Source organism: Oryx dammah, unplaced genomic scaffold (assembly GCF_014754425.2).
Source record: "Oryx dammah isolate SB20612 unplaced genomic scaffold, SCBI_Odam_1.1 HiC_scaffold_2, whole genome shotgun sequence".
Lineage (NCBI taxonomy): Eukaryota > Metazoa > Chordata > Mammalia > Artiodactyla > Bovidae > Oryx > Oryx dammah.
In genome coordinates this window covers 22476826-22494801 of record NW_024070186.1, presented here as the reverse complement: position 1 = coordinate 22494801, position 17976 = coordinate 22476826, and the positions used below count along the sequence as shown (strand labels likewise).

Below are 17976 nucleotides of genomic sequence, written 5' to 3'. Positions count from 1 at the left end.
ATCTACTGACTCAATGCAAAAATTAAAACACTTAACATAAGCTTTTGGTATCAGCATTTCATGGTATTATACAAAAATAGCTCTATTTCTTTCAGATACTCAACCAAGAAACATACTTTAGAATCACTGTTGTAGAGAACATCAAATATATAAAAGGCAAAATTCTGGGTTTAAGAATAGAGAAAGATTTCTACCCCAATATCTTCCATGGAATATATACATCCACTTTATAAAGTAGAAACCAGCTCATTAACAAAATCCTCAAGGTTGAAGAGACAGAACTACACAATATACAATAGAATTAAAATCTTACCTCTTCATGTAGTTTCTTTAACTCCTGCTTATACTCCATGGCCATCTCTTGCTTGACCTTTTCATGGTTTTCTACCTGCTGATGCAACATTCCAATCTAAAAGCAGAGAGGTGGTAGTATTTCTTATTATTACCATTGAAACAATTATCCTGAAACATAAAAATAGAAAATAACCTTTGTATTTATCTGTAAAGACACATTCTCAACTGTACAACTTCTCAGGAAGTCAAATACCTAATTATTTAATAATTTATAACACTTCCAAAAAATAGAAAATAAGCAATTGTTCTAAAATTTCTAGGTTTAGATGAAAATTTCCTCTATCTCATTTATTCTTCCTAACCCTTTTTACCAGAAAAAAAAAAAAAACATACACACACACAAAAAATTAACAAGTTACAAGAACCTTGGAATCTAAAAATATTGAACAAAAATCTATGCAAGTTCAAGAATAAACTCTATAAAGCAAAGCACAGAATACTAACATTAGACAGAAAGACACCAGGAGGCTGAAAGCTCTTATTATATACAGTCAATATTCATTTAGATTTACCCACAAATTTAGTGTTGTGCTAAGTCCTTCAGTCGTGTCTGACTCTCTGCAACTCTAAGGACTGTAGCCCATCAAGCTCCTCTGTGCATGGGATTCTCCAGGCAAGAATACTGGAGTGGGTTGCCATTTCCTAATCCAGGGGATCTTCCCCACTCAGGTATTAAACCCGTATCTCTTGCATTAGCAGGTGGATTCTTTACTACTGAGTCACCTGGGAAGCCCTATTAGATAAATAGCTAAGACTAAAACTTAAGAATATGCCATAAAATGTTATTTAGAAATAAGAGGAGAATGCCAAAAGAAAAAAAAAAAGGAGTTAAAGATACCAAAAGAACTGTCTTAGAGAAGCAAGAATCCTACGTTCAGAGGAATAGGGCAGATGATCATTGTTTTTTCGTATGAGACTTAAAGAACTATTTTTCTTTTCATTTATTATAAAAGTCAAAACATTAGTATAAAATGTGAAGAAACAATTGTTAAATTTTATTTATTTACCAGAGTCTGGTTCATAATAGTCAAGCAACAATATTTAAATTTCTTAATGAAAGTATATTTCTTACTAGTACAAACAACTCCCTCACTCTCAGTAATAGGCATTAGGCAGAGAAAAGGAGGTCAAATTTTGAAAACTGTCAGTATGGATGATATCATTGTAACTACAATTTAGAGTTTTTAAAGTGGTTTCTTAAACCGTAACTCAATCTTCACAACATAGGAATTATATCCTCATTTTGCACAGGATGAAACAGGTTCAGAGACGTTAAGTTATTTTGTCCACCACCATTCAGGTGAAAAAATGCACAGCCAGGACTCCAAACCCCTTACTTGTTTCATTAGGTCTACCGGCTCTGTAGGGCACTGGAAGGTAACAGCAGCAGCAAGGTCCATTAAAACCAATCCAATCCAAACAGTGTAATCAGAAAACAGATAAAGCATTCACTTATGAAATGAGCTGTTTATACTAGTACTCCTCCAAGTATGAGCTGCAGATGGGCTGGACCTGGTCACAACAGCAATCCAACATGAGCTAAGAACCTTGAAGCAGAATGTAAATCAATTATGTTACAAAAAACACTGTTTGGTGCAACTGACATTTTTATACAGCAAAACTTTCTGTGACGTGAAGGATGCAATGCACTGATTTACATTCTGATGCAAGTGTTACCTCACCATGAACCTGTCATTTGAGTAGCATTGGTTTATACCATGGGGCTAACTGCTCCTAGGCCTGAAACTTACAATCAAAAATGACAAAAACTTCAAGGCCTATATTCTAATTCTTCTATCATATGCTGTTCAAGTAGATTAATAAATATATTACTACCAATAACAGTGAAATTACAATTTCACACACCAACTCTATGGAACAGATTCTTATCATTAGTATTTGGTAAACGCACTTTACCTCTAGACACTTAATCAAGTTCCAGCAACCCAATCAATGACGCAGCAAATCACTGACAGCTACATTTCTAAATATCTTTTACGTCTTGATGCCCAAACTTGTAATCTTCAAATCCTTACAAAGGAGCCCATCTGCTCAATCCCGTCAGTTTATCTTTTTAAGTGTTAAGTATGGAGATACCTCAGAAATACTGCAGGTTCCTTCCAGATCACCACAATAAAGCAAATTTTGTGATAAAATGAGTCATACAAATATTTTTGGTTTCCCAGCACATATAAATGTTATGTTTGCACTGTCCTATAGTCAACTAAATGTGCAAGAACATTATGTCTAAAAAGCAATGCATATATCTATCTTAATTTAAAAAACATTGTATTGCTAAAAAAAAAAAATGCTAACAATCATCAGAATCTTCAATAAGTCATAATCTTTATGCTGGTAGAGGATTTAAAATATTGCAAGAATCAAGTCTCCCTGGGGCCTCAGTGGTAAAGAATCCTCCTGCCAATGCAGGAAACACAGGTTTAATCCCATCCTATGCACAGTACAACTAAGCCCATGGGCCACAACTATTAAGACTACACCTAAGAACTGTACCAAAAAAGGTCTTAATGACCCAGATAACCCAATGGTGTGGTCACTCACTTACAGCCAGACATCCTGGAGTGTGAAGTCAAGTGGGCCTTAGGAAGTATCACTACAGAGTTAGTGGAGGTGATGGAATTACAGCAAAGCTATTTCAAATCCTAAAAGATTATATTGTTAAGTGCTACACTCAATATGTCAGCAAATTTAGAAAACCCAGCAATGGCCACAGGACTGGAAAACATCAGTTTTCATTCAAATCCCAAAGAAAGAAAATGCCAAAGAATGTTCAAATTACTGTACAATTGCACTTATTTCACACGCTAGCAAGATTACACTCAAAATTCTTCAAGTTAGACTTCAGCAGTATGTGAACCAAGAACTTCTGGATGTTCAAGCTGGATTTAGAAAAGGCAGAACCAGAGATAAAATTGCCAACATATGCTGGATTATAGAAAAAGTAAGGGAATTTCAAAAAAACATCTACTTCTGTTCTGCTTCATTGACTACGCTAAAGCCTTTGACTGTGTGGATCACAACAAACTGGAAAATTCTTAAAGAGATAAGAATACCAGACTACCTGACGTGTCCCCTAAGAAACCTGTGTACAGGTCAAGAAGCAACAGTTAAAACTGGACATGGAACAACAGAGGGTTCAAAATTGGGAAAGGAGTATGTCAAGGCTGTATACTGTCACCCTGCTTTATTTAACTTATATGCACAGTATATCATGAGAAATGCTGGGTGATTCATGAGAAATGAATCACAAGCTCAAATCAAGACTGCCGGGACAAATATCAACAACCTCAGATACGCAGATTACGCCACCCTTATGGCAGAAAGCAAAGAAGAATTAAAGAGCCTCTTAATGAAAGTGAAAGAAAACAGTGAAAAAGCTGGCTTAAAACTCAACATTAAAAAACTAAGATCATGGCATCTTGCCCATCACTTCATGATAAACAGATGAAGAAAAAGTGGAAACAGTGACAGATTTAATTCTCTTAGGCTCAAAAATTACTGCAGATGGTAACTGCAGCCATGAAATTAAAAGATGCTTGCTCCTTGGAAGAAAAGCTAACACAAACCCAGACAACAAATAAAAAGCAGAGACATCATTTGCTAACAAAGCTACAGCTTTTCCAGTAGTCATGTATAGTTGTGAGAGTTGGACCATAAAGATGGCTGAGCACTGAAGAATTGATGCTTTTGTACTGTGGTGCTGGACAAGACACTTGAGGATCCCCTGGAGAGCAAGGAGATCAAACCAGTCAATCCTACAGGAAATTAACCATGAATATTCACTGGAAGGACTGATGCTGAAGCTGAAGCTCCAACACTTTGGCCACCTGATACAACTGACTCACTGAAAAAGACTCTGATGCTGGGAAAGACTGAAGGCAGAAGGAGAAGGAGGCGACAGAGGATGAAACGGCTGGATGGCATCACTGACTCAATGGACATGAACAAACTCAGGGAAATAGTGAAGGACAGGGAAGCCTGGCGTGCTGCAGACCATGATGTTGCAAAGACTCAGACATGACTGAGCAACTGAACCACCACCACCACCAAAGACCAGGAGCCACAATTACTGAGCCCATGTGCCACAACTCCTGAAGCCCACGTGCTCTAGAGCGCACGCTCTGCAACAAGAGAAGTCACAGCAAAGAGAAGCCATGCACTGCAACTGGAGTAGCCCTTGCTCCCTGCAACTAAAGGAAAGCCTCCGCAGCAACAGAGACCCAGCACAGCCGACAATAAATAATTTGTTTAAAAAAAGAAATATTTAAGAATTACCAAAATTAGACACAGAGACATGAAGTGAGCAAATGCTGTTAGAAAAAAGATGCCTACACACTTGAGTTCAACTCAAGGTGGCCGCAAACCTTCAGTCTGTAAAAAATACAGTATCTGCAAAGTGCAATAAAGTGAAGCACAATAAAATGAAGTCTGCCTGTAGTGCGGTAGTGCCTGTGACATCAAAACTGACCTACAGGAATAAATTTAAACAGCCCTGGAGTGACAAAATAGCCTCACGATTACACACAAGGGAATTTCTTTAATTCACAGAAACATACATGGGAGTTTCTAACAAAATAAACAACTTGGACATCTACATATACAGATATGACCCCTGAACAACACAGGTCTGAGCTGCACAGATCCACCTGTATGGGAATTTTTTTCAATAAACATGTGTTACATACTGCACTATCCAAAGCTGATTGAATCCACAGATTCAGAACTACAGATACAAGTGACAATGTTAGTCGCTTAATCGTGCCTGACTCCTTGTGACCCCATGGACTGTAGCCTGACAGGTTCCTGTGTCCATGGGATTTTCCATGTAAGAATACTGGAGTGGGTTGCCATTCCCTTCTCCAGAGGGTCATCCTGACCCAGGGACTGAACTCGGGTCTCCTGCATTGCAGGCAGATTCTTTACTATCTGAGGCACCAAGAAAGCCCCAAGATAAGAGTCAACTGTAAAATTGTACATAGATTTTCAACTGCATGGGGGATTGGTGCCCCCTGGCTCCCAGGTTGTTCAAGGGTCAACAGTACAGTGTTTAACCAGGAAACCACTATCACCTTAACTTACTAAATGGAACTACTTGTGTTTTGCCCCAGAAGAAATAAGTAAGTGGTAACTAAAGTAACTTACCAAGGAGCACTGACTCTACCTAAATTACAAAAAATATATATACATATATGATTATCATTCCATGTACTTTTTCAATAACTTCAGTATCTTTTCATGAGATATAATTTTAAAATACATTCTCAAAAGTCTACCCAAATTTTAAAATAAATTCCAGTTTAGCAGGTAAGCATCTCAGAATACAATCTAACATAGCCAATGTAACTATGTACAGTTGATCCTTAAACAACATGGTTGAACTTCATGGGTGCACTTATATATAGATTTTTTTTTCAATAAATACTACAGAGCTACATGAATTCATGAATGTGGACTCTCAGATAAACAAGGTGAAAGTAGCTCAATTGTGTGGGACTCTGCAACCCCATGGGCTGGAATTCTCCAGGCCATAATACTGGAGTGAGTAGCCTTTCCCTTCTCCAGGGGATCATCCCAACCCAGGGATCGGACCCAGATCTACTGCACTGCAGACAGATTCGTTATCATTTGAGCCACCAGATAAAGAAGGCTGACTATAAAGAAGGCTGACTATACAGTTCTATGTGGATTTTTGAGTGCACTGGAGTCAATGCATCTAACGCCCACATTGTATAACAGTCAACTGTACTGCTATGACCCAAACTGCAAAAGGCCAACCCACTGACAGATTCTCTTGACAAGGAAAAAAACACTTTATGAAGCCTAACACTTTCCTTGTGACGTGAAACATTTCTAAGATATTCTTGATAAGTGCAGTACCATCAACAGAATCAAAATCTCAGTGTATCACTCACAGAAGTGCCCTTAAGAACCAGAACAACAGCACTAATGAGTGGTGATCCTACTGGTAGGAAAGCCCATCCAAGTGGGGCTTTGGACCAGTTTTACCTACAGTCCTTCCAATCCTTCTGAGATTAGTATTTATGCCAGAAATTTAGGGGACGTTCTTGCACTTATATATGCTTTCTTCTTCTCTTCCAATATTCAATGTTCTTTTTATTATATCAGCTAAATTAAGAGAAATCAATTAGCAAATGTTATTAAACTTTTCCCAAAAATCATCAATAACACTGGGTGGTGAGATCATAAATAATATTTATTTTCTTCTTTTCTTTCTTTTCCCCTTTTCTTTTCAACAAGTGTAAATATACATTTTTTTTTAAGTTTTCTGAATTTTATTTTAAACCTAACCAAAAGAAGCAAACTGTTGAATCTGGGCTTAACTTTTTAAACTAATCACACAATGTGGCCAAAAACAACATTCACTAAACTCAGTGATTATTAACATGGGCATGTAATAGAATGATCATGTGACTCCCTTTACATTTTCTTAAAGAAGTTACATATGTACTACATGTGACCAAGGTAACATGATCTTTGAAATATTAAAAACATTAACATTTTTATGCATTTTCACCAATGAATTTTTCTTCTGAAAAAAAAAAAAAACAGAATTTGACATACAAATACTTTCTATGCATTATAAAAAAGAGCATTAACAATTCAAGATAGCGATGTAGGAAGATTCTGAATTCACCTCCCTCCTCAGACTCACTGGATCTACAGCTAAACATGGAACAATTTCTTCTCAGAAAAAAATTTAAAGCTTGGTTGAGGGACAACTACATGTTGGACAAAAGAAAAGAAAACCATACAAAAACCTGTAGAGGAGATGGAGACACAATCTCACCATAAATCTCACCCCTAGTGTAGCAACCATAACCAGAGGGAACTCAAAACTCAGAGCTTCTCCTTGAGGAGCCAAGGGTTCAAACCTCACCTTGGGCACCCCAACATTTAAGACATGCATTTGAGAGGTGAGCCCCCAAACATCTAATTTTTGAAAACCAATGGGTCTTGTGTCCCAAGATCCACAAAATGATAGCAACCTGAGAAATACCTCTTAGAGGGCTCATGTTCTTGGACTCACCCATCCCAGAGTCCAGCTCAGAGGCAGCCAATTGGGGCCAGACTTAAAGTGAGTAAGGCCCACCATTAAAACCTCAGCTAAAGGGACAGGGGTCTTATTCAACACACACAGCTAGGATCCTGTTGGAACACTCTGGAAACAAAGACTAGAAGGTACCATCTTTGTCATGCTCCAGATCACCACTATCTCCTGGAAGAGAAGCTTTCTCTGATGTCCTGATTTTTACAGCTCCTGCCCAGGCTATGATTCTAGATTACCTGGCTCTAGAGACCAAGGAAGCTTCACGTTCTGGGTCCTAAGGAACTGTTATAATCAGTGTCACCCAGAAAGGAGCTGACGCTCTAGTCAGGTGCCAGGATTTTTGTGACTGCTGCTACAGAACACATCTACATTAACTGGCTCTGGTGGTAAGTGGGGCCTTCCCTGGTGGATTTGCAAGAATCCACCTGCAATGCAGGAGACCCTGGTTAATTCCTGGGTTGGAAAGATCCCCTGGAGAAGGGATAGGTTACCCTCTCCAGTATTCTTGGGCTTCCCTGGTGGTTCAGACAGTAAAGAATCCGCCTGCAATGAGGAAAAGACCAAGGTTCAATCCCTGGGTTGGGAAGATTCCCTGGAGGAGGGCATGGCTACCCACTCCAGTATCTTTGCCTGGAGAATCCCCACTGGTAGGCTACAGTCCATGGGGTCACAAAGAGTTGGACATTACTGAGGGACTAAGCAAAGGTGGTCAGTGGGGATTATACTCATGGGTCTTACAGGACTGCAACCCAAGGAGAAAGAGTTCTTAAACAGCTACTATCACAAAGGCACAGCAAAAGGCAACAGACCCTGGAGTTGCATTCTTTCTGTGAAGGGAGACTATTAACGGATCATCGTGATTGCTGAGGGACAAGCTTCTGATTAGGCATGCATCTTGGCATTGACTGCAATCCTTTCCACCCCACAGTACTCTTGCCTGGAAAATCCCATGGATGGAGGAGCCTGGTGGGCTGCAGTCCATGGGGTTGCTAAGAGTTGGACACGACTGAGTGACTTCACTTTCACTTTTTACTTTCATGCATTGGAGAAGGAAATGGCAACTCACTCCAGTGTTCTTGCCTGGAGAATCCCAGGGACGGCAGAGCCTGGTGGGCTGCCATCTATGGGGTCACACAGAGTCAGACACAACTGAAGTAACTTAACAGCATCTCCAGTGCACAGATGGCATGGCTGTACACATGGCTTGTGCCCAGGGGCCTCCCTTTGATTACCTAGCTCTAGGTGGGAGGACCTGCATTCCGGGATCCCACAGGACTATGGCAATCAGAGGGATAGTTCTTAGCAGGCTACTACCCTTAAGGCACTGTACAGAAAGTAGAATGAGGCACACTCCCCAGGCTTTCTGTGAAAGAGTCCCCTTTACTTGTCTTGGACCTTTGTCCTAGGAGTAGGCTTCAAGTTTGGCTCACATTTAGTGGCCTATGGAGTTGCTCTCAAAGAACATAGGCTGTGGACACCTTCTTGGCATTCTCCCTCTGCCTTGCTCTAGCCCAGAAGTATTACCCAGAAAACAGCTCACATGGAGCCCACATGATGACCTCCAAATCGCCCGGCTCTGAGAACCAGTGTGGCTTACTCCTGCAGCCCTTCAGAACTATATATATTTGCATACTTTAAACGCTGCTGCCCCAGCTTCCAGTCAGTCTGAATCTAGGTGCTGAGATTCTCCACTTTGGGACAATGACAGGTCTTGGCACATCCTCAACTACTAGGTGCTACTAAAAATACAATAGGCTGCCTAGACAAGCACAGATGTTTGAGAAACAACCAGAAGCTGAGGCAGGGTTGAACTACAAGGTTCATCTCTTATACAAGGCCACTCCTTCAACACTGGAAGAGGTGGTTATTTCATTTACTATACAGAAACAAATGGAGAGTCAAGGAACAGAGGAATATGTTCCAAATGAAAATAAACCTCAGAAGAAACCTTAATGAAATGGAGGTAAGTAATTTGGGATTACCTGATAAGAGTTCAAAGTAATGGTCACAAAAATGCTCAATGAACTGGGGAGAAGAATGGAAGAACACAATGAGAACTTCAACAAAGAGACAAGAAAAATATAAGAAAGTACCAAGTAGAAATCATAGAACCAAAGACTACAATAGCTGAACTGAAGAACACACTAAAGGGGTTCAAAGGCAGACTGCTGCTGCTGCGGCTGCTAAGTCGCTTCAGTCGTGTCCAACTCTGTGCGACCCCATAGACGGCAGCCCACCAGGCTCCTCCATCCATGGGATTTTCCAGGCAAGAGTACTGGAGTGGGGTGCCACTGCCTTCTCCACAACGGCAGACTAGATGAAGTCAACTCACAGACAAGGCAATGGAATATGCCTAATTAGAGCAGCAAAATGAAAAAAAAGAATGAATACTGTGAAGATGGCTTCAGGAGCTTATGGGACAACATCAAACAGACTTTTACTTTATAGGGCTCCTAAAAGAGGAAGAGAGAAAGGAATAGAAATCTTAGTTTGAAAAAATTATGGCTGAAAACTTCCCTAACTTGGGCAAGAAAACAAGCATCCAGATCGAAGAAGTCCTGAGAATTGCACACAAGATGCTACCAGGGTTTCCCTGGTGGCTCAGTGGTAAGGAATCTGCCTGCCAATGCAGGAAACATGGGTTCAATCCCTGATCTGGGAAGATCCCACATGCCTCAGAGCAACTAAGCCCATGGGCCACAAATGTTCTACTTAGCCTGTGCTCTAGAGCCCAGGAGCCGCAACTACTGAGCGCTGGTGCTGCAGCGACTGAAGCCTGCATGCCCTAGAGCCTGTGCTCTGCAACAAGAGAGCCCGCTGTAAGGAGAAGCCTGCGCACCACAACTAGAGCAGCCCCTGCTCGCCGCAACCAGAGAAAAGTTCACACAGCAACAAAGACCCAGCACAGCCACAAATAAATGATAAATAAATAAAGTTATATTTAAAAAGAAGCTGTCAAAGAGACCCACACCAAGACACATTATAACTAAAATGTCAAAAGTTAAAGACAAGGAGATAATCTAAAAAGCTGTGAGAGAAAAACTAGTTCTGTGCAAGGGAACTCAATCAGCTATCAGCTGATCTAAAGCTATCAGCTGATCTTTTAGCACAAACACTGTAAGCCAGAAAGCATGATACATTCAAAGTACCAGAAGAAGAAAACGTCCAATCAAGAATACTCTGCCGGGCAAAGTTTTCATTCAGAATCAAAGGAGAGATAAAGGTTTTCAGACAAGCAAAAGTTAAAGGAGTTCACCACCACTAAATTGGCCAAATAAGAAATTTTAAAGCGACTCCTTTAAGCTGACAGAAAGGATGCTAATTATAATTAGTAACAAGAACACAAATGAAAGGATAATTATCATTGGAAAAGTGAATATATAGTGAAGGTAGTAGGTTAATCGGAGAAGGCAATGGCACCCCACTCCAGTACTCTTGCCTGGAAAAACCCATGAACGGAGGAGCCTGGTAGGCTGCAGTCCATGGGGTCACAAAGAGTCGGACACGACTGAGTGACTTCACTTTGACTTTTCACTTTCATGCATTGGAGAAGGAAATGGCAACCCACTCCAGTATTCTTGCCTAGAGAATCCCAGGGATGGGGGAGCCTGGTGGGCTGCCATCTATGGGCTCGCACAGAGTCAGACACAACTGAAGCAACTAGCAGTGGGTTAATTACTAATAAAGCTAATATAATGGTTAAATGAAAAAACTATGATTATGATAATTAGCTAAAAATGCACAAGATAAAAATATATAAAATGTGACATTAAGACATACAACATGAGAATAAATGTTGAGTTTCAGAATGGGATCAAACTTCAGATGTTATCAACTTAAAATAGGCTGTTACAGATAAGTTGTTAAATGTAAGTCTCATGGTAACCACAAAGCAAAAATCTACAATAAATAAACAAAAGAGAAAGAGAAATAGATATAAGAATACCACTAAAGAAAGTCATCAAATCACAAAGGAAGAGAGCAAAAGAAAGGAAGAGAGAAAAACTACAAAAGCTGCTAGGAGACAACACAATGGCAATCAGCACATACTTATTAATAATTACTTTATCTGTAAATGGACTAAATTATCCAACCAAAAGCCATAGAAAGGCTGAAGAAATAAAAAGCAACACACTCCTATATATGCTGTCTACAAGAGATACGCTTTAGATATAAGGACACACTGAAAGTAAAGGGGTGGAAAAAGAGATTCCATGCAAATGAAAACCAAAAAAGAAAGATGGATTAGCTATATCTGTATTAAAAACAAACAAAAAACAAACCTATAAGACATACTTTTTAATAAGAGACAAAGAAGGGCATTACATCAAGGGGTCAATCCAATGAGAGGATATAACATTTGTAAATATTTATGTACCCAAAATAGGAGCACCTAAATATGTCTCACAATTATTAATATGTCTCACCTAAATGGAGACATAGACAGCAATACAATAATAATAGGGGACTTTCATATCCCACTTACATCAATGAAAAGATCATCCAGACAGAAAGTCAGTAAGGAGATATCAGCCTGAAACAACATATTATACTATACGGACTTAACAGATATTTATAGAACATTCCATCCAAAAACAACAGAACACACATTCTTCTCAAGTATATATTGAACATCTTTAATAGATAGATAAATCATATGTTAGGCCAGAGATCAAGTCCTAATAAATTTAAGAATATTTAAATCGCATCAAGCATCTTTTCCAATCACAACGGCATGAAATGAGAAATTACATGACAAAAAACGGAAAATATACAACTATGTGGAGATTAAACAACGTGCTACTGAATAACCAATTGGCCAAAGAAGAAATCAAAAGAGAAATAAAAAATACCTTAAGAAAAACAAAAATGTAAACATTAACATGCTAAAACTTATAAAATACAGTAAAAACAGTTCTATGAGGGAAGTTTACAGTGATAAATACCTACTTCAAGAAGCAAGAAAAATCTCACACACAATCTAACTTCACCTTAATGAATTGGAAAAAGAAAATACAAAGCCCGAAGTTAGTACAAGAGAAGAAATAAGGATTCAGTTCAGTTCAGTCACTCAGTTGTGTCCGAATCTTTGCGATCCCATGGACTGCAGCACGCCAGGCCTCCCTGTCCATCACCAACTCCAGGAGTTTACTCAAACTCATGTCCATTGAGGGGGTGATGCCATCCAACCATCTCACCCTCTGTCATCCTTTAGAACAGAAATAAATGAAACAGAGACTAAAAAGACAACCAAGATCAGTGAAATTAAGAGCTAGTTTTTAGAAGGCAAACAAAATTGACAAAACCTTAGCTAGACTAAGAAAAAAAAGAGAAAGGACTCAAATAAGTCAGAAATGAAAGAGGAGATATTACAAGTGATACCACAGAAATACAAAGGATCATACAGACTACTATGAACAATCATATCCAACAAATTAGACAAACCAGAAGAAATGGATAAACTCCTACAAACATATATGCTCAAAGACTAAATGACAATGAAACGGAAAGTCTGAACAGACCAATCACTAGCAAGCAGATTGAATCGGTAATCAAAAACTCTCAACAAACGAAAGTCCAGGACCAAACGGCTTCACTGGTGAATTCTATGAAACACTCAAAGAAGAATCAATATCAATCTTCTTCAAACTCTTCCAAAAAATATAAGAGGGGGATCATTTCAAAACACAATTTATGAGGGTGGTATTACCCTGCAGCAAAACCAGACAAGAGTACTATTAAAAAAAAAAAAAGATTTTTTTTTACAGGCTAATATCCCTGATGAACATAGATGCAAAAATTCTCAACAAAATATTCAGCAATACATTAAAAGGATCACATACCATTATCAAGTGAAATTGATTTCAGAGACGCAGGAATGGTCCAACATCTGTAAATCAGTCAATGTGATACACTATATAACAAAATGAAGACAAAAATGCTATGGTCATCTTAATAGATGCATAAAAAATATTTGACTAAACTCAAATACACTCATTTATGATAAAAATATCAACTCTCTCAACAAAGCAAGTATGGAGGAAACATACCTTAACATAATTAATGGCACACATGACAAGCATACAGCTAACGTACTCAGTGTTGAAAATCTCGAAGCTTTTCCTCCAAGATCAGGTATAATACAAGGATGTTCACCTCACCACTTTTATTCAACACAGTACTGGAAGCTGCAGCCAGAATAGTTAGGCAAGAAAAAGAAATAAAAAGCATTCAAATTGGAAAGGAAGAAGCAATACTGTCACTGTTTGCAGATGACACAAACATAGCTAGGAAACCGGAGACTCCATCACAAACTAACAGAACTAATAAATGACTTCAATAATACTACAAGATACAAAATCAATTTAAAAATCTATTGTGTTTAAAAACAAGCTATCAAAAAGAGAAATCGAAGACAATAATCCCACTTACAACTGCATAAAAATAGTAAAATACCTAGGAGTAAATTTAACCAACAAGGTGAAATATGTGTATACTGAAAACTATAAAACGTTAGAGAAGAAATTGAAAAAGACACAAATAAATGGAAAGATGAAAGACTGAAAGAATCACTATTGTTAAAATGGCAATACTATCCAAAGCAAAATACAACTTCAGTGAAGCAGATATCAAAATTCTAATGGCATTTCTCACATAAATAAAACAAAAAAATCCTAACATTTGTATGGACCTGAACAGTCAAAGCAATCTTGAGAAAGAACAAAGCTGAAGGCACCATGCTCCCTAACTTCCAAGCATATTATAAGGCTATTATTACATGCAAACAGTAACGTTTTATTGGCATAAAATCAGAGACTTAGATCCATAGAACAGAATAAAGAGCCCAGAAATAAACCCACATATATATGGTCAATTAATTTATGACAAACCAAGAATATACAATGGGGAAAGACAGTTTGTTCAATAAATGATGTTGGATAAACTGGACAGTGACATGCAAGAGAATGAAGCTAAACCACTATCTTACACCATTCACAAAGTTCACTCAAAATGGATTAAAGACTTGAACATTAAGACCTGAAACCATAAAACTCCTAGAAGAAAACATAAGCAGTAAGCTCCTTGATATAGGTCTTAGTGATAATATTTTGAAACTGCACCAAAAGCAAAAGTAAAAAAAATTAAAAGCAGCAGAAGGGAAAATACACAACTGTGACTGCATCAAACTAAAAAGTTTCTGCACAGCAAAGGAAACCAACAACAACATGAAAAAGGCAAGCTACTGAATGGGAGAAAATATTTGCCCATTAGTAACTGATAGAGGGTTGATACCCAAAACACACAATGAACTTACACAATTCAAAAGCAAAAAAACCACAAATCATCCAATGAAAAAATGGGCAAAAGATCCAAACAGACTTTTTTCCAAAGGAGATATAAAGACAACTAACAGGGACATGAAAAGATGGTCAACATCACTAATCATCAGGGAAATGAAAATCAAAACCACAATGAGAGAGCAACTCAAACCTTGCAGAATGGCTAGTATCAAAAAGACAACAAATAACAAGTATTGGCAAGGATGCAGACAAAAAGGGAAACCTTGTGCACTGTTTGCAAACACTTAAGTTAGTGTAACCATTATGGAAAATAATAAGAGATTCCTCAAAAAATTAAAAATAGAACTACCATACAATCTAGTAATTTCACCTCTGAGTAGTTTTCTAAAGAAAACTAAAAAACACTAATTCAAAAAGATACATGCATCCTCGTGTTCACTGTAGAAGTATTTATAATACAAAGATGTGGAAACAACCTCAGTATTTACTGATGAATGAATGGATAAAGAAATCATGGGGTATGTGTATATATAAAGAATATTATTCAGCAATAAAAAACAAAAAACTTGCCACTTGCCACAGCATGGGTAGACCTTGAGGGCATTACACTAAATGAAGTAATTCAGACAAAGAAAAACAGATACTCAAATACTGTCTGATCTCTCTTACATGTAGAATCTACAAAAACAAACAAAAAATAAGCTCATAGATAAAACATATTGGTGGCTACAAGAGGCAAAACTTGGATCAGAGGGTGTAAGAAATGAATGATCGGTGTTTTGTTTTAATAAACGGAGTTTTAAAAAAAATTTAATGCTTTCTTCAACAAATATATGAGAAACATATTAGGTTGGTGCAAAAGTAATTGCGGTTTTGCACTGTTGAACTCTGCCATTTGATATTGGAATGCATTCTCAAATGTGATGGTTATACATCATTTTAATGCACATTTCTCACTTTATATTTCTTTGCTAATGACTTATTACTTGCTATTTATTTTACCTTTATTTTAGTCTATGGAACTGATGCTAGACAAAAAGCAAATTTGAACAATTTTCTTATTTGAGTTCCAAATGGGTTGTAAAGCCGTGGAGACAATTTGCAATATCAACAACACATTTGGTCCAGTAATTGCTAATGTACTTACAATGCAGTGGCGGTTCAAGAAGTTTTGCAAAGAAGATAAGAACTTTAAAGATGAAGAGCACAGTGACCAGCAATAAGAAGCTAACAACAACCAACCGAGAGGATCGTCATTAGATCCTCTTAGAACTAGATGAGAAGCTGCCAAAGAACTCGATGTTGACCATTCTACAGTCATCTGGCATTTGAAACAAATTGGAAAGGTGAAAAAGTGTGATAAGTGGGTACCCCGTGAGCTGACCACAAATCAAAAAAATCCCAACAACAATGAACTATTTCTTGATATGATTGTGACATGCAACAAAAAGTGGATTTCACATGCCAACCAGAGACAACCAGCTGAGTGACTGGACCACAAAGAAGCTGCAAGCACTTTCCAAGGCCAGACACACCAAAGAAAAAGGGTCATGGTCACTGTGTGCTGGTCTGCGGCCCGTCTGATCCACTGCAGCTTTCTGAACCCTGGCAAAACCATTCTATCTACAAGTATGCTCTGCAAATTGAGGAGACGCACCAAAAACTGCCACATCTGCAGCCAACACTGGTCAACAGAAAGGCCCCAATTTTTCTCCATGACAATGCCCCACCGCACATTACACAACCAACACTTCAAAATTTGCATGAATTGGGCTATGAAGTCTTGTCTCATCTGTGATATTCAGCTGACCTCTCGCCAACTACCACTTTTTCAAGCATCTTGACAACTTTTTTCAGTGAAAACACTTTCACAACTAGCAGGAGGCAGAAATTGCTTTCCAAGAGTTCATATAATCCCAAGGCATGGATTTTCATGCTACAGGAATAAACCTCTTATTGGCAAAAATGTGCTGAATATAATGGTTCCCATTTTGATTAATAAAGATGTGTTTGAGCATAGTTATAATAAAAAGCAGAGACATTACTTTGCCAACAAACGTCCGTCTAGTCAAGGCTATGGTTTTTCCAGTGGTCATGTATGGATGTGAGAGTTGGACTTAAAGAAAGCAGAACGCAGAAGAATTGATGCTTTTGAACTGTGGTGTTGGAGAATACTCTTGAGAATCCCTTGGACGGCAAGGAAATCCAAACAGTCCATCCTAAAGGAGATCAGTCCTGGCTGTTCATTGGAAGAACTGATGTTGAAGCTGAAACTCCAATACTTTGGCCACCTGATATGAAGAGTTGACTCATTTGAAAAGACCCTGATGCTGGGAAAGATTGAGGGCAGGAGGAGAAGGGGACAACAGAGGATGAGATGGTTGGATGGCATCACCGACTCAATGGACACGGGTTTGGGTGAATTCTGGGAGTTGGTGATGGACAGGGAGGCCAGGCATGCTGCAGTTTATGGGGTCGCAAAGAGTCGGACATGACTGAGTGACTAAACTGAATGAATAATGATTTAAAATTCACGGTCTGAAACCACAGTTACATTTGCACCAACCTAATAAAAGGCAAAGTGAAAATATCAATAAGAGCAGCAAATCGTCTGCATTACCTCTTTGTGTTTCAAATCCAACTGACTCCTGAGAGCCTTAAGTTCCCGTTCACGGATGTCCAAGCAAGTTTCTAGAGCGTGTGTCTGTCCTTCCCATTCAGATTTTTTATGAGCTACCATTATGTCAATCTGTTTCATGAGCTCCTGCAGTTCTGCTTCACAGGATGTCAAAAATCCCCTATAAATAAGAACAGACCCTTAAAAACACAGAACATATCTCCAAGTGGCTTTTCATCTTTCACATGTAAAAACAGAGCAAATGTAAACCTACCTAAGGTAGAACAATGTCAACAAATAATCAGAAGTAAAAAACTGGATCTCTGAGCTTTTCCCTTTAAGGCATATAAGGTGATCACCTATTCCACAGAACAGTCTTCCTCCAGCAGCCGATCGAAAGCCTACATCATGAGGCCAAACATAGACTGGTGGAAGTCTGGTTTGGGAGTGAGACTTCCACAACCAACAACTATCTCATCTTTAACATTTTAGGGAAGCTTTCCGAAGAATCCCGGCAAGCATATGTCATATTCTCAGCTAGCCAAGCAAATAAAAAGCTTTGGAAACAAGTAGGAAAATGACAACATAACTTTAAGAACTGTCCTAAGAAATTC

General features: G+C 38.5%; 1 protein-coding gene across 12 annotated transcripts in view; it reads right to left on the bottom strand.

Moving 5' to 3' along the window:
* The window catches only part of CEP63 (centrosomal protein 63), a 79445-nt gene that overhangs the window by 48539 nt on the left and 12930 nt on the right, over positions 1–17976 (bottom strand). For 9 of the 12 annotated variants that reach the window (XM_040232946.1, XM_040232898.1, XM_040232939.1 and 6 more), the window contains 2 exons: positions 17366–17543; positions 314–409 (listed from right to left, as the gene is read on the bottom strand). In XM_040232946.1, coding sequence (XP_040088880.1) covers positions 314–409; positions 17366–17543 — 274 coding nt within the window. Of the gene's footprint in view, positions 1–313; positions 463–17365; positions 17545–17976 lie in introns of those variants that run through there. The other 3 variants (XM_040232906.1, XM_040232954.1, XM_040232963.1) reach the window with 2 other exon arrangements.